Source organism: Corythoichthys intestinalis, chromosome 10, assembly GCF_030265065.1.
Source record: "Corythoichthys intestinalis isolate RoL2023-P3 chromosome 10, ASM3026506v1, whole genome shotgun sequence".
Taxonomy (NCBI): domain Eukaryota; kingdom Metazoa; phylum Chordata; class Actinopteri; order Syngnathiformes; family Syngnathidae; genus Corythoichthys; species Corythoichthys intestinalis.
The window spans coordinates 50,333,420-50,351,755 of NC_080404.1; the positions used below are offsets into that span (position 1 = coordinate 50,333,420).

Consider the following 18,336-nt stretch of genomic DNA (forward strand, 5'->3'; position numbering starts at 1 on the left):
ACTCTTTAACACCTAAGCCTATTTTGGCCGAATTTGCATGCATTTGATGTTCCCTTGATATTTCAAAGAAAAAATTGTTTACAATGGCCAAGTTGGGTCTCTTTTTTTCAGGACATCCTCATGTCCAAACTGTTGTTTTCTTCACTGACCAATTATAGTCCACATTTTGGACCCAAAAAGACAAAAAAATCCCAAAATCTTTTTTCAAAATGTGTCATGTTGATGTCCCATTGACAACCAAACATGCTCAACCAACTGTTTTGAAGCTTGATAATATTTATACAACTTGTTAGGATAAACATTCAATAGAAAAAAACAAGATTGAATAGTTTTATGTTTGACAATTCAACACAAACAGCAGGTATGGTCATAGGCGTTTTTGGCCTTTACACATACTATGGGCAAAACAGGTTATATACAGTGCAAAATAGTAAGAAAAAAAAAAAAAATATATATATATATATATATACATATATATATATATGTTTATATTTTTATATATATTAAAATTTTTAATCGAGTTAATTACAGCTTAAAAATTAATTAATCGTAATTAATCGCAATTAATCGCAATTCAAACCATCTATAAAATATGCCATATTTTTCTGTAAATTATATATATATATTCTGTAAAATAATTTGTTGGAATGGAAAGATAAGACACAAGATGGATATATACATTCAACATACGGTACATAAGGACTGTAGTGGGCATTTCACTCTACTGTCATTTAAATCTGTCTATGCTGTCCTCACTCCGAAGCGTCTACTTTTTCCAAAGCTAGACAGCTAGTGAACGACGCCTTAATAATCAGACTTCTTCCTTTTTCATCTGATTTATTAATAAAATGGCCTCAAACCACTGTCCTCTTTAGACCGTAGTGAAACTACAAAAAAAAAGTACACAAGCATTGCATTAGCAACAACATTAGCTTAGCACGCTATACAGGTTCACTAAACATAAACAAAAAGCGTCTCTTAGAAAAAAATGTAACATTTCGCTTACTAACATAATATGTACATTCTTTACAACAACCATACTTACAGACAAATCTTGTCCAAGGATCATATGAGCACAACATTACAACGTAGGCGTCAGCCCGAGACGTCGTGCAGCCATATTGAACTGGCAAGAAAGCAATAAACCATGTCGCAAAGCGACCACAAGAGTTCGCTGTTAGACAGCAATAAAAACCTTGCTGTAAAACTTACCAAAAGGCAGAATACTGTCTGAGCGGGACATGTGCGTTAATTGCGTCAAATATTTTAACGTGATTAATTAAAAAAATTAATTACCGCGCGTTAACGCGATAATTTTGACAGCCCTAATACATATATAATATATCATCTAACACAAAAAGGGTTTGGAGGATATCTCGTTGTGAAGTTGTGTTGTACCCATCACCTTATCAAAAGTTACTTACATGCAATCAAGCTTCTCCAACACACGTCTACATAAAAACTGAAAAGATTATAGTGAGGAAAAAACATATATAACATTGAAAAAGTATTTAAAAAAAATATTGACAAGTAGTTCAGTTCAATTCAAATTTTTCAGGCATGCGACCCAATAAAGCTTCTTCTTGAACAGGTCACCGAGCTGCGTCACACACAGCGTCACACAGCCTACTCTTTCGCCGTTTGCGCGCTGCTGTCACTTCTACTCGTCGAGACGCCGACTCATCGAAAGAAAACAACGACAAATACGGCTCATCTTCTTCCTTGAGTTAATGAAATAATGCATTAGCTTGCGCTAAATGTAGTTTTACATTCATTCTGTACGTTTCAAAGTCGCTTGCTCAAACCAACCGGCTGTTGCTTTCTTCGCATGCCTCCCTTTCATTAGTTGGCGCCTCGCTCGGAAATTTATTAAAACTGATCTCATTCGGTTTGTCCTTCTTGACATCACAACGGCTCTTGTGATATGTAGTCTTTTGTGCTGCTTTCGGTTTTGAAAAACGACAAGAAATGATGGAAATATTGAGATAGATACATGGTCCATGCAGCATTTTAATGCCTATTTATGAGTGCAATAAAACAATAAAACTCAAATGACATTATCTCCCGTTTTTCTTGGTCGATTGATTTCAAATAAAAACTGGTGTGGACATCAACTTCCGCACTTTCAAATGAGACCAACCAGCGGCACGTGGGTGACGTAATTACAGCGTGACGAAGCTCAAAGACGATAAATGCGTCGCTGCCGACACTTTCGGTGTTAAAGGGTTAAACAAAGTACTACGTTTGATCATGGATTGGCATGTAAATGTTCAGCGGTCATTGTTCAGCTGCTTCCTCGGCGAGCTCTCCTGTCCTTATTAGCAGGGGAAGGAGCTGTAAATTGCTTTCCCCTGGACCGAAGACAATCGACAACCCAGTCGTCATGTGAAATGATCCGGGCTAGTTATGTGGGATTTTCCGCTTCGAAGACTTTGAAATATCACTCGGTTCGGGTTAGCATGTTGGTTAGCTGTCAAGCCTCTTGGTTTGTTTATATTCTCCGTAGCCGGGCAAGGGAAATGACATAAGCCCGATTTAGGTGTCATAAAATATCGTTCGGGAGGTGCGACATTAAAGGTGAAGTCGACAGTTTTGACCATTATGGAGTAATTTTGCCATGTCGTCTTGAATAAATGCATTTTTATTATTTCATATTCCGTTAAGCACAAGACTGTTATTTGTCATGACCATGCCATTTATTTAGCTATTGGGGAAAAGTACTTCGATAAAAAGAATATCCTGTAAAACTATTGAAGTAGAGAGGCTGAAACAATGACATTTTGCGGCTCTCTTCGTCACGTTTTCCTCGTTGTGAATAATTCCCCCTCAATGGGCTGCATACTAAATCAGATGAAATCGTGACTCCGCTGACGTCATCCACCAGTTGGGGACGCTAGAGCCCTATAATGGTAGGCGTGGCTAACCGGCAGATTAAAAGACTAATTTCTCGTCATCTGCACTTTGCTAAATTGTTGTATATAGTCAAATCATCTCAAAACATGATTCTAATTCACATAATAATCATATTTAAGACTTTTTTTGTCGTGTCGTACGCACTTTAAATTTGACAGTGATTGAAGCACTTCATGTCTCTGGATACTATGGCCATTAGGTATTGTTGACTGACTTGAACTGATTTCTTATTAAATCAGTCTCATCAACTAAATTCCCGTGGCTGACTTTTGTTTTGTGTTTTTGCAGTGAGAGTTTTGCATTCATAACTGAATAGTTTTATGTCTGCGCATGATGCTTTCCTACATGGGAATGAGGGTGGCACAGAATTCTTGGCTCCGCAATTCATCCAGCTTGATTCCTCCACAAATCCTACAATGTGTAGACGCTGAGATAAAAGCCTGAGTGAGGTGTTTGCTGTGCTGTGATGGTACGGTATGAGGCAAATGTATTTGGACACCTTTTCATGAAAGGAAGCCAAAAAATATCTTGCTGTATCCAGCAAGTAGAATCTTGAGAGTGTAGTCTATAATTTATTTCATTCATTTGATTCCGTAATGCCTATCCTCACAAGGGTTGCGGGGGTGCTGGAGCATATCCAAGCTATGTATGGGCAGGAGGCAGGGTTACACCATGAATTGGTTGCTAGCCAAAAGAAAAACAGACAATGTTTCACATTTATGAAAACACCCGTGGAAAATTTCTTAGGCACCGTCTAACTGTTTGTATTACACCCAATATAAAATAAATAGCACTTATCCCGTAGTTTGAGGAAAACAAGCAGAATATAGGGCATAAAAGATACACGATGCCTTCTTATCACAGGAGCCCAACGTGTGCATCATGAGCAAGATTGACGCACCAACTCTCGCAATCAGTTCTCCCGGCGGGACGCTCTGTCCCAATACAAGGAGCCCAAGAGAACGCCCGATATCCAACTGATAACACTGACAAAAGAGTCTTGTCAGTCCAAGAGCAAAATCCACAACTCTCATTGCCCGGACAACAGCTACTCCCGAATCCTCCTGTCCAGTCCACAAACAGACAATAATACCAAACACACCCTTCTTCCTGCCCACGGCCCGTCCTGCGAGAGCCTTCAAAAGACTGAATGTTAACGATGCGCTGTCATTTTTCTCAGGAACCTTTTGCTGACTTTTGATATGGTGACCTAGGAACGAGTTTGCCTCCTTGCCTGAGTGTTTCTGTTTCGCCTTGCCGTTTTGATCGCTGTCAACCCGAATAAATTGTCAACTTGTTCTCGGTGAGCCTTCTTTAAACCTTTCAAAATGGAGTCAGTACAAAGGGTTAATACTAAGGTAAACGCGCAGAGTTTGCCCTTCTGGCCGGATTGCCGGGGTCCTGCCGGCCCGGCTCGTTGGATCTGCACCAGTGCGGGTCCTGAGGTTTGGCTGGCGTGATTCCGGCGGTCTGGCTAGAAGGTCAGATTCCTTCAATCAACAACCTAGCATTTATTGTTCTGGAATGTGGGAGGAAACCAGACAATTTAAAAGTGTTATGATAGCTCTGCTGTGATGAGACATTCTGATTGGTTTGATCGTAGGTTTGGTCAGAACATTGGTAGGGAAGATATGGCATAACGTGCATGTACAATTTTTGCTGAGGACGGGACATAATTATTGATCAATGCAAAATAAATCTATTGACTTATACTTTTATGTGTATTGGTTCAGCCTACACTGTTCAATTCAAACCTTTGTTTTAAAAAAATTACTAAAGAAGCATTTTGAAGACTTCCAGGTAAATGTCCGGATTTCATGAGCAAATTTAAATTGCATTATTTGAACATAAATGATATTAATATACTGAATAAATACAAGCTTGTTGATCATCTCTTAACTATCCAGGAATGCAAAAAAAAAAAAAAAAAAATGAATAAACATTTGTCTTAAGACCACTCAACATTGTCTAAATTAAAAATAAAAATAAATAATAATATGACTGAAACTACTTTTGTCAGGGGATAACAAAAAATAAATAAATCAATAAAATGGAGCCAGCCAAACTCAACAAAAAACACATGAAAGCTCCGGTGGGCCGCTTTAAGACCACATAAATAAAATGAAAAGTAAAATTGGGGAGATGGGGATAAAACTCGGTTCACTACATCCCTCACAGTTTGATTAACGTTAACAGCAGAAAACACATAAAGGAGGACACTTCTCTCTAAGCAGCTACCTACTCAAGTTTTGCAGTTTAGCAAGTTGACACAGTTTAATGTTATGCTAACTCTGACGTAGGTCAGACTTTCTGTAGCAAAATTAGTGGTGTGTTCCCCACGTGCACAACATCGGTGTCTTTTTACATTTCTTATAGTGGCTGCTGCTGGCTGAAAAAAAAAAGTTCTAATATCCCTAATATCTAATGTCTGTGTGGTGTGTGTGTGTGTGGGGGGGGCGTGGTCAAGTAATCAGCCAATCAAATGTGCATTTATGAGGAATTGACTGGCACATTCAGTAAGTGAAAAGAAGTACATGTAAGTCTGAACATAATGAAAATAATTTACTTATAACGGTGGGGTTAAATACAACAATTAAAACATATAACAATCTAAACTACCTATATAAGTGAAGTCATTATATAACGCAAATAAGGTTACTTAAAAGTTGGTGGGGACACTTTGAGCATCCTGAAAAGTTGGTAGTGTTTTGTCCTTACCGTCCCTATGCAAACCTACGCCCTTGCTCACCACGCTAAAATCTAAGGCGAACACTATGCTAACGCTACAAGTTACATCTTTGTGTGTGATAATCACTTAGCACTGACCTTTCTAGGCTAAAGCAACATGGCATCTCTAGCAAAGATAAGAAAACAAAAATGACCAAGTAGCAAAAATGAACATCTTGAGCCTGGAGAGGACACGCTTACTCACCAACCAGTGAGTAAGCGTGTGTTAGCACGTCACATGAGTGACACGACCAAACACTGCTACAATACATGCTAACTACACATACGATATGAAAATGTCACACTTTGTGAACTTATGACGGAATATATGGCACATTTTCATCTTTCTCGTCTTGTCAGACGAAAACTGCCGTCAGTCTCGTTATGTTTTAATCTCCCAAAACACGTTTTTAAGCTCGTCATCATGTCATCATCATGAAAAAAAATTGTTTATTGACCAAATATTTTCGTTATCATCATTGTTGATGAAAACAACACTGCTTGTAATTAAAAAAAAAGTCTGAACCAAAAAAAGACAAGATGAACACTTTAGAAATGTGTTAAATACAGTAAATCAGTTGCAGTTTGAGGGGAAAAAGGGTGTTACATACAAGACATACATGTAAACATTCACTCCGTGATGAAGTAAAGCTACACCGATGATGTCATTTGTTTCCTCCATCTCACGCGATGAGCTTCCTGAACATGACAAATATAGATATAAATGTAGACACACACCCCAGTCATGCACTTTGACCATTTCTGCCTTGTGCCTGTGTCCTCGATTGGGTGGGGGGTCAGTGTGAGACAATAGAGTGATCTTAAAGGGCAAGGCCACTCAATGTGGGAGTCCATGAATGTAGTGCGAACACCTGTAACATCTCATTTTCACGTGTCGTAGTTGTTGACATGAATTCATAAATATCCATGCATTCCGTGAGAAGACCAGTTATTTATACCAGTTATTTTTTGTAGACATAGTCATGACTCATTTTATCCGTTGCCCTCCAAATGACACCCTGTCCTTCCCCTGCACTTGTGTGTACACGCACGTATTTTAGACCCACCACCACCACCCAACCAGCTCACTTCCTTATTGTTCCTGGTCACCCGCTCTTCCTCTCCAAGTCGATACGCGTGGCAACTAAACCAAACACAAACTTCTCACCTTTCAAGGCAAATAAACCTCACAGCACAGTCCACCCAACAAGAATAATAAACTTGTAGCACCAACTTGCGCACATCCTGGATTTGAATAAAAGCACTAAGTGAGTAGCTCTATATGTATTTTGAATGAGCTGTACAATAATACTTATATTGACCTGCAATTTAAAGTAACAATTCCACAAAATTTGGCTTTTTGCTGGTCCAGATTGCAGCTGTATGCTCCAGATGGCTGTGCAGGATTATACCAAATCTGTATTGTTGCATTTTAGTGGAATTAATCATATTACATCTAGCATAATTAGCCCATACTCAATTTTTTGGGTAATGTTTCCCAGAAAAAAACACTCAAAATTGTCCGTAGGTTTGATTGTGTGCGTGAATGGTTGTTTGTCTCTAAGTGCCCTGCATCTGACTGCCCACCAGTTCAGGGTGTGCCCTGCCTCCTGCCCACTTTTAGCCGGGATAGGCTGCAGCACCTCCGCGAACCTCGTGAGGATAAGCGGTTCATAAGATGAATGAATGAATATCTGCCAGAAAGTAGTGTTATGTTGATAACTTAAGTTTATTTCTGGGCACTTTCACACTAGTACTGTTTGGTCCATTTTAAACGGACCACTGTTGTTTTTCGCTGATAGTCCGCTTTGTTTTGTGATTGTGAACGCGCATGCGAACTGTAGTTCGGACCAAAAACAGCCGAACTCTGGTCAGCTCAAAAAACGTGGGTCTCGGGCCGCTTTAAGCACACCCTGCTTGGCTTGTGAAGGCAACCAGAGCAGGGTGCGCTTGTGAATGTACACGCAGGGCATCCTTGGAACCGGAAGTACAGCGCGGACGCTATTCAAAATTAACAAATGGCAAGATGACAGATGGTCAAATGTTGTTGTGCTGCGCTAAGCAGTTGCATTTGATGCACAGAATCGGGCTGTAATGTCGGCAATTGGGTTTTGTATGCAGTTGCTGTTTTGTGAGTCTCACTTTCCTGAAAGTGGCGACAATTTGACAGTCTAAAAAGTCACAAAAGTGAGAGCGATGCCGCGCCTGTGTAACTTGGGTTACCATGAGATTCCCTTTCGTGGTTTAATTTCCCCTTATGCATTTTGTACATCCTCCAGTTCGCTCAGCATTGAGTCTGAAGGGAACGACCCCACCGCTGGCCGAGTGGCGACTTGCTAATGCTACATTACGTGCAGCATCACAGCACCACGCTGTGACGCTCCATGCTCTAATTCCTCTTCTATTTGTCCAATCAATGAGTGCGCCTTTCGTCCACGTGATGCTACTTGGAAAGTTCAGTTGGCGCAGTGTGAATGCTGAACTTTCTCGACAATTCATTTGCGAGGTAGCTCTCCAATTGGACCCTGGTTGTCTTGGTCTAGTGTGAAAGCGCCCTCAGTCGCTTTAGCTGATCGCTGCCCCCCCATGGCGGCGAGGTCGAATTTGAACGTCTGCCCCTATCAACTTTCAATGTCAAGTCCTGGACATCTAAGGGCACTGGAGCCCTTTTATTGCTCCATCTTGTGTATCTGAGCACCACTTGTCCCTTTAAGAAGCTGTACACCGACCGCGCAGGGCCACGTAGCTAGTTAGCATGTCGGAGTCTCGCCGCACCCCGGCATGCCAGGGGCCGCTTCTGGCCTCACACTGTCCACGGGCAGAGCCTGCATCAGAAGGACTCGGGCCCACCGGGCAGTGCCGGCACCGCCAGGTAGCTGGGGAGATCTGCGGGAAGGACCCGCCGCGAACCTGCCAGGCCCTGACACCCTCCTTAACCGGCCCGCCTTCGCATGCGGCTGGGTGGGTTATCCAGTGTGGGGGGACATGGCCCCCATTGCTCCTTTGACCACGGGCGCCACTGTTGCTTTCACCTTTCAGGCTCTTTCCAGCTCTTCCCTGAGCCCTTGGTAGGGTGTCGGGGCGGCGACTCGGGACGCGAGCCGGGCCCGTCCTGCGGATCTCCCCAGCTACGGAGCCCACCGGGGTCCCTTCGGCCAACATGGCTGCGTGCCCTTTCCCCCCCTCACGCCCGCGGGAGGGTCCTGCCAGGGTCGCTGCTGGCGGGCCCCCCTGGCAGGAAACAAAGCATTGCGAAGGGCAAATGTCACCCCCGGCCAATCGAAAGGGAGTCGGGTTCAGATCCCCGAACATGGAGGGGCGGAAACGTGCGCCGACTGGGGGTGCCCCTACCCAGGAACCCAACCCCCGCTGAACCCACTGGCGAGTCGAAAGATCAAAAAGCAGCGTCGCTATGAACGCTTGGCCGCCACAAACCAGTTATCCCTCTGGTAACTTTTCTGACACCTTTTGCTTGAAACCCAAAAAGTCAGAAGGATCTTGAGCCTCCGCTTTCACGTTAGTGCGCACAAATGCATTGAGTGTTCGCATTTTGGTGAAGACCATTGTATTCTCGGCTCATGTTCATTCTTTTCAACACATCTCTGCAAGTGAAAGAGCATACGACAGGAGAAAAGTCTTAAATGGCATTATTATGTGAATTAGAATCATATTTTGAGACGATTCGACTATATACAACAATTTAGCAAAGCGCAGATGACGAGAAATTAGTCTTTTAATCTGCTGGTTAGCCACGCCCACCATTATAGGGCTTTAGCGTCCCCAACAGGTGGATGACGTCAGCGAGAGACTGGGCTCATCGGTTTTACTATACAGCCCATTGAGGGGGAATTATTCAGAACGAGGAAAACGCGACGAAGAGAGCCGCAAAATGTCATTGTTTCAGTCTCTCTACTCCAATATTTTTACAGGATATTCTTTTTATCCAAGTATTTTTCCCCAATAGCTAAATAAATGGCTTGAGAAGGACCAGTCAGCCCGTCGAGGGGGAACTACTCACAACCAGGAAAAGGCGATGAAGAGAGCTGCAAAATGTCATTGTTTCTGTCTCTTTACTTCAATATTTTTACAGGATATTCTTTTTATCCAAGTGTTTTCCCCAATTGCTAAATAAATGACATTGTCATGACAAATAACAGTCTTGTGCTAAATGGAATATGAAATAATAAAAATGCACTTATTCAGGACGACATGGCAAAATTACTCCATAATGGTCAAAACTGTCGACTTCACCCTTACTGTCGCACCTCCCGAACGATATTTTATGACACCTAAATCGGACATATGTCATTTCCCTTCCCGGGCTTCGGAGAATGTAAACAAACCAAGAGGCATGACAGCTAGCCGACATGCTAACCCGAACCAAGTGATGTTTCAAAGTCTTCGAAGCGGAAAATCACACATAACTAACCCGGATTATTTGAAATGACGACTGCGTTGTTGATTGTCTTTGCGGATTGGCAAACCGCCCGGCGGAGAGAAATTTTTTCGTTCCCAGGAGAAGAGCGGCTGCATTTGTTGCGAAGCTTACGTGCAGCTAATGTGCATGAGGAGAGCTTTTTACATGCCTATCAATGATCAAACGTAAGTAGTCCTTTATTTAAAAAAAGTTTGTAGTGTTTACTTTGTAATCGCTGTATTCGTATTTGACATAACACAAAACAGGATGTTTACTCAATTCCTCGTAAGTCCAATGGTCCCACAGTAGTCGGGCTTGTGTTGGCTAATATCCACCGTTAATGGGAACCTTTTGAAACTCCAAAAAGGCGTATACGCCTCTCCCTCATACAGAATGATTTTTCTGCAGCCGTTTGGCTGGCGTGATGCGAAAAATAAATGTATTAATCCGCAAAATCAGCTGAATCCTTCGTCCTCATACACAACAGTACGCTGTATAGTGAAGAGGACGCCTTCACCCGTACACGTCACAGCGCCCTCCTCCTCAATGCAAGACCGAAGCTGGAAGTCACTCATTTTCATGGCACGGGATTCAAAAAACAAAATAAATATAGCGATCGCTTCCACACACATCCAAGTGGTCCATATTATTCAGGAGCATAAAATACCGCGTGTATTATGAAATAAACGTGCTTTTTCGTGTCACATGCACTTTAAGAGCCCTAACTCCCACAAAGCAACTCTGTGACGTTATTATTAGACAATTATCATTGAAAGTAATACTTTAAAAAAAATTTTTTTTTTTTAATTGCAATGGTAAACTATTAAAACATTTGAATTAATTTGTATAATTACATTACAGGATATTGTTTTACAATGTAAATCTATCTTTTTTTTCTTGAAGTTCTTTAAGTTTAATTTTTTGGGGGGCTCCTTTTGTAAAGCATTATTTGAGACATGCATTATAAAAGGTGGTTTCTTGTCCTATAACGGGCGGCGTCTAAGGTTGTTGTTTTTCCCCCCTCTTAATCCAAACTCTGTATTACATTTTGTGTATGTATGTGCACGCTTTTGCTCTGTTCTTTATTCCTCTCAGTGCGTTGATAACAGGTTGAGTCCAATACACACTCTGAACCCCACTCCTAAACTCATGCAAATTGTTTTTCGCCTTCTCTCCTTCCCGTTGTGCGAGTTTATTTGTCAACAAAATAAAAATAAACATGCCGCCGCCTTATCTGCGGCTGCCATCTCGACAATGCATGCTAACCTCTTTCTTTTTTTGTCAGTCTGTCTCATGCTCTCTGTTGCTCTCTCTTTCAGTTTGTTCCTCGACCAGTACAGAAGCAGCCTAGCCGATGCTATAAGGAGATTACTGCACCCTAATGTAAGTGTGTGCGTGTTCTTACTGAAAAAGTATATCTGCGCTTATCCCCCATTCCTCTAAATCACCTCCCCTCTCTCTCTCTCAATCATAATTAGGCCTCAGCACACGTTAATAATGTGACAGGATTAATATCATGTAATGCTTTAATGCTTATGCACAGCTCTGATCTTCGTGGCTGTGCCTCCTGGCCTTGCCTTCATCATAAATCCCAAGCAACTTCTCCCTTTTGGCCCCGCGATAAGACCCCATGCTGTGACAGCCAAAGCAGATGGGGGAGTGAATGTGTGTGTTCTGTTGGGAATAAAGCAAAAGGCTGGAAGAGATAGGGTTGAGATTTTTCTTCATCTGAAGGAAGCAGGTCATGTTTTAAGTACAGAGGCCAGGCTGGTGGAAGGAGTTTGTGTAAAAAGGAGATGAAAACGGCACCGATGGAAGGAAGGAAGACCGCGTGCACACTTGAAGGCGAACATCAACGAGAAATTGACGTGCGAATTACACTTTAAAGTTTAAAACCGACTGGAATACAGATCACACAAAAAGCTATGTGGGTTTTACTTTCTAGCATCTAATCGAAACTAAAGTTTTTTATAGAGCTGCAGCTATCGATTATTTTAGTAATGGAGTATTCTACTGAAAATTCCACCGATTAATAGAGTACTCAGATAAAACTTTTTTTTAGGTAAAGAGTAGGGCTGTCAAACGATTAAAATTTTTAATTGAGTTAATCACAGCTTAAAAATTAATTCATCGTAATTATTCGCAATTCAAACCATCTATAAAATATGCCATATTTTTCTGTAAATTATTGTTGGAATGGAAAGATAAGACACAAGACGGATATATACATTCAACATACTGTACATAAGTACTGTATTTGTTTATTATAACAATAAATCAACAAGATGGAATTAACATCAACATTCTGTTCAAGCGATCCATGGATAGAAAGTCTTGTAGTTCTTAAAAGATAAATGTTAGTACAAGTTATAGAAATTTTACATTAAAACCCCTCCTAATGTTTTTGTTGCAATACAATTTGTAAAATTTTCAATCAAAAAATAAACTACTAGCTCGCCATTGTTGATGTCAATAATTACACAATGCTCATGGTCATAAAATCAGTCGCACCCAAGCGCCAGCAGAGGGAGACAAAAAATACAAGTAACAAGTGGACATGACACTGCTGTCATTTTAATCTGTTTGAGCGGGGCATGTGCGTTAATTGTGTCAAATATTTTTACGTGATTAATTGAAAAAATTAATTACCGCCCGTTAACGCGATAATTTTGACAGCCCTAGTAAAGAGCAATATAAATATGGCGGAAAACACAGACAAGACTGAAAAAGTAGTTTCTGCTCTTGCACTTCTGTGTAAAGTAAACTGCTGTATTTTAAGCCAAAAGAACTGCTGTGTTTGATAGAACAATATGTCTATATGCTGCCATAGCAGATTCATGGCGCATTAAGACCCCAAACTATTTTTAATTTGTCCCTTTTACCCTGGAAACCCCCGTTTACAGACGTCACGCAGCCGCTTTTGTTTCAATCCAGCCATAAAAAGAAGGTAGGTAATTATATTCATTAATCAAAATGTCTGTCATTGTTAAAAAATAAATAAATAAAATGACGTTAAAAAATTATTCACTCGCATATTTTAAACTTTTAAACAAGTTACGTCGCAATGAAAAAAATGGCGTCTAAAAAAGGATATCTACCTCATAATTATCGATTAATTGCATTTTTTTGTTGCTGTCGCATTTTCCCCAATATGTTAGATGATATATAATCGATCCAAACAAATAAAAATTGGAGAAACAACGTTTAAAAGGGGAAATATATGAAAAGGAACCTCTCAACCACTCCTTGAGGTCTGCGATTTCTGCATCACGACCCTTGTTATATTACCATGTTTCACCCATAAAATCCCCCCAAAATCCAGGTGTGGCCATTCACATCTGTGTCTTGACACTCGATGATACATGCGACATGGAGTTTTTGGATCGAAACGAGGTAAGTATGCGATATCTCGTTAAAATAATCGTGTCTTTAATTCTGCTCTCGCGTGCTCTCGCCTCCAGTTAGGGTTTTGCTGTTTAAAAAAATTTTTTTGTTTTTTTTAAATGCCCTCCTGTTCAAAATTTTCCTTCCCCCAGAAAATAGTTTTTAAGCTGTCCAATGATGTATCACACATGCATATAGGACAATTTTGAAATTTGGTCAAATTGGGGGTCTCAGAGCGGAACTTCAAGTCACCTGAGTGTTTTCCGCCATATACACGTGAAAACAAGACATTTCACCTAATATTGCCATCTAAAGTCCGTCACTAAATCTGCTTTTTACACACCTAAAAAACATAGCCAGAATTAAGGGGCTTCTGACTCAACAAGACATGGAAAAACTTATGCATGCATTCATTTTCAGCATATTGGACTACTGCAACGGTATATTTACGGGTCTTGATAAAAAATCAGTCAGGAAGCAGCAGCTAGTACAGAATGCTGCAGCCAGGGTCCTCACAAATACAAGGAAACTGGAGCACATTACACCGGTTTTTAAATCGTTAAACTGGCTTCCAGTGAGTCAAAGGATAGACTATAAAATACCACTGCTAGTCTACAAAACTCTTAATGGCCTTGGACCAAAATACATGCTTGATTTGTTAGATTCTTATGAAACATCTAGACCCCTCAGGTCGTCTGGAACCGGTTTCCTTTATGTTCCAAAAACAAGAACAAAGCAGGGTGAGGCAGCGTTTAGTTATTATGTTCCTCACCTCTGGAACAAGTTACCTGAAGGTCTGAAGTATGCTCAAACTGTTAGCTCCTTTAAATCAGGGCTAAAAACGCTTTTGTTTAACACTGCACATCCATGACTGTCTATGTACACTCACCGGCCACTTTATTAGGGACACCAGTCCAACTGCTCGTTAACACTTAATTTCTAATCAGCCAATCACATGGCGGCAACTCAGTGCATTTAGGCATGGAGACATGGTTTAAGATAGTTCAAACCGAGCATCAGTATGGGGAATAAAGGTGATTTGAGTGACTTTGAACGTGGCATGGTTGTTGGTACCAGAAGGGCTGGTCTGAGTATTTCAGAAACTGCTGATCTACTGGGATTTTCACACACAACCATCTCTAGGGTTTACAGAGAATGGTCCGGAAAAGAAAAAATATCCAGTGAGCGGCAGTTCTGTGGGCGGAAATGCCTTGTTGATGCCAGAGGTCAGAGGAGAATGGCCAGACTGGTTCGAGCTGATAGAAAGGCAACAGTGACTCAAATAACCACCCGTTACAACCAAGGTAGGCAGAAGAGCATCTCTGAACGCACAGTACATCAAACTTTGAGGCAGATCGGCTACAGCAGCAGAAGACCACGTCGGGTGCCACTCCTTTCAGCTAAGAACAGGAAACTGAGGCTACAATTTGCACAAGCTCATCGAAATTGGACAATAGAAGATTGGAAAAACGTTGCCTGGTCTGGTGGGTCTCGATTTCTGCTGCGACATTCGGATGGTAGGGTCAGAATTTGGCGTCAACAACATGAAACCATGGATCCATCCTGCCTTGTAAGTGAGAGAAAAAAATTATATATATCATCTAACACAAAAAGGGTTTGGAGGATATCTCTTTGTGAAGTTAGGTGTTGTATGAAGATTGTAGTCAAGAAAAAATATAACTTGGGAAAAAAGTATTTTAAGAAATATTGACAAGTAGTTTAGTTCAATTCAAATTTTTCAGGCATGCGACCAGTGTTGGGAGTAACGCCGTTATAAATAACGCCGTTACGTAACGGCGTTATTTTTTTCAGTAACGGGGTAATCTAACTAATTACTTTTTCCGCCGTTACAACGCCGTTACCGTTACTGACGGCCAAAGCGGTGCGTTACTTACTCTGAATAAACTGAAGAAACTACCAGCCGTGTTGAGTCGACTCTCTGCTCTGTTGATTTGTCATCCAAGACTTGGGTGCGTTCAGGTTCGAGAATAGCGCACGTACTTCTGACTCCAAGCTGTTTGTCCCTGCTCATTCAATTAGACAATGCTTTCCAAAGTTTGGTAACGTTTCTGTGTTTGCTACACCTGATGCTAGCCTCGTTCCCATCTCCCACTGTCAGCCAGCAATAATTCTGCTTCCATCTTGAGGACGGCAGACGCTTTGAAGGTGACGTGAATTGTCTGGAAACGAGCCTACCTGAATGCAGCCCCTCGAGAGATGCGATGGAAGTGATTGTGATTGGCTGAGGGTTAGAGTCATGTGTCGTGGTAAGCCAATCAGAGCCGGTGGTTTCACAAGCAAACCGGAACAGCGCGTGCGGCAAACACACACACGCAAAACAGATGCACAGGGTCGGGATGGCAGAGCATTCAGAAGAAAAATTGTCCTTTAACAGGAGGAGATATAGACACTATTTCAAGTTTGTCGAAATTAAAGGAAAGAACATGCATGTAATGTGTAATTTATGTCCCGGGGCAAAGCTTTTATCGACATCTTTGGTAAGCAATTCAAATCTGCTGAAGGCAAGGCAAGGCAAATTTATTTATATCGCACAATTCAACACAAGGCAATTCAAAGTGCTTTACATCACATGAAGATCATAAAAATCACATTTAAATCAATACAACGTAAAAACCAAGACAAAAGATCACCTTTAATCACAAATAGAATAAAAATAAATAAATAAAAATAAAATTAAAATAAAACAAAAACTACTACTACTAATAATAATTGAAATCAGCAATGGGTATAAGCACAAGAGGAATAGAAAGCAAGTAGATTGAAATATATAGACAGTTATGGATATGCAGTGCTAAACAAAAGCGTTTTTAGCCCTGATTTAAAAGAGCTAACAGTTTGAGCATACTTCAGACGTTCAGGTAACTTGTTCCAGAGGTGAGGAGCATAATAACTAAATGCTGCCTCACCATGCTTGGTTCTTGTTCTTGGAACATGCAAAAGACCGGTTCCAGACGACCTTAGGGGTCTAGATGTCTCATAGGAATCTACCAAGTCAAGCATGTATTTTGGTCCAAGGCCATTAAGTGTTTTGTAGACGAGCAGTAGCATTTCATAGTCTATCCTTTGACTCACTGGAAGCCAGTGTAGCGATTTCAAAACCGGTGTAATATGGTCCAGCTTCTTTGTATTTGTGAGGACTCTGGCTGCAGCATTCTGTACTAGCTGTAGCTTCCTGACTGATTTTTTTATCAAGACGTGTAAATATACCGTTGCAATAGTCCAATCTGCTGAAAATGAATGCATGCATAAGTTTTTCCATGTCTTGTTGAGTCAGAAGCCCCTTAATTCTGGTTATATTTTTTAGGTGGTAATAAGCGGATTTAGTGACGGACTTTAGATGGCTATCAAATTTTAGGTCTGAGTCAATAATTACACCAAGGTTTCTGACTTGATTTGTAGCTGTAAGCGACATTGTGCTAAGTTGCCTGCTTATCTTTGACCTTTCCTTTTTTGGCCCAAAAATGATCACCTCTGTCTTCTCCACATTTAACTGGAGAAAATTCTGGCACATCCATTCATTGATTTGATGAATGCATTTACTCAGGGAGACTAAGGGACTATAATCATGTGGGGACACAGAAATGTACAGTTCTATGACATCTGCATAGGCGTGATAGGAGATGTCATACTGTTCCATTATCTGAGCTAACGGAAGCGTATAGATGTTAAATAAGAGTGGTCCAAGAATTGACCCTTGAGGGACTCCACACGTGAATTTGGTTCGTTCTGACTGATGGTTTCCGATTGACACAAAGAAATCCCTATCATGTAAATAGGATGTGAATCACTGAAGTATAGTGTCAGTAAGCCCTACCCACTGTTCCAATCTGTTGAGTAGTATGTTGTGAAGCACCTAACAAGATAACTACCTGTCTGTTCTTCTCTATTCCACTGACTCGAATACTGCTCAGAAAATTTCAAATTCTTTGACATACAACAAGTTCTTTTTAAATCAACGGAAATAGTTACTTTCCCTGGTAACTAGTTACTTTTACTATAGAGTAATTCAGTTACTAACTCAGTTACTTTTTGGAAGAAGTAGTGAGTAATGTAACTAATTACTTTTTTAAAGTAACGTGCCCAACACTGCATGCGACACAATAAAGGTCCCCCCCCCCCCCCCACTCAATAAAGCTTCTTCTTGAACAAGTCACGGAGCTCCGTCACACACAACGTCACACAACCTACTCTTTCGCCATTTGCGGCTTTGCGCGCTGCTGTCACTTCTACTCGCCGAGACGCCGACTCATCCCAAGAAAACAACGACAAACACGGCTCATCTTCTTCCTTGAGTTAATAAAATAATGCATTAGCTTACGCTAAATGTAGTTTTCGATTTATTCTGCACGTTTCAAAGTCGCTCGCTCAAACCAACCGGCCGTTGCTTGCTTCGCATGCCACCCTTTCAATAGATGGCGCCTCGCTCGGAAATTAATTAAACATGATCACATTCGGTTCGTCCTTCTTGACATCACAACGGCTCTTGGGATATGTAGTCTTTTGTGCTGCTTTCGGTTTTGAAAAAGGACAAGAAATGATGGAAATATGGAGATGGATACATTGTCCATGCAGCGTTTTAATGCATATTTATGAGTGCAATAAAACTGTAAAACTCAAATGACATTATCTCCCGTTTTTCTTGGCCGATTGACTTCAAATAAAAACTGGTGTGGACATCAACTTCCGCACTTTCAAACGAGACCACCCAGCAGCACATGGGTGACGTAATTACAGCGTGACGAAGCTTCAAAGACGATATGCGTAAACCTGTTGCTGCCGACACGTCCGGTGTTAAACGGTTAATATCTTTTGGTGTAAAGATCTCATCTCTTCTCATCTCTTTTTCGTGTCAAATTTGGTGGGTGGCGGCTTAT

At 41.0% G+C, this 18,336-nt stretch overlaps 1 protein-coding gene across 2 annotated transcripts in view; it reads left to right on the forward strand.

The window, feature by feature from the left end:
* camkmt (calmodulin-lysine N-methyltransferase) overlaps positions 1-18,336 on the forward strand; it is a 323,839-nt gene that overhangs the window by 269,574 nt on the left and 35,929 nt on the right. For both annotated transcript variants that reach the window (XM_057849062.1, XM_057849061.1), the window contains exon 9: positions 11,377-11,440. In XM_057849062.1, coding sequence (XP_057705045.1) covers positions 11,377-11,440 — 64 coding nt within the window. The remainder of the gene's footprint in view (positions 1-11,376; positions 11,441-18,336) is intronic.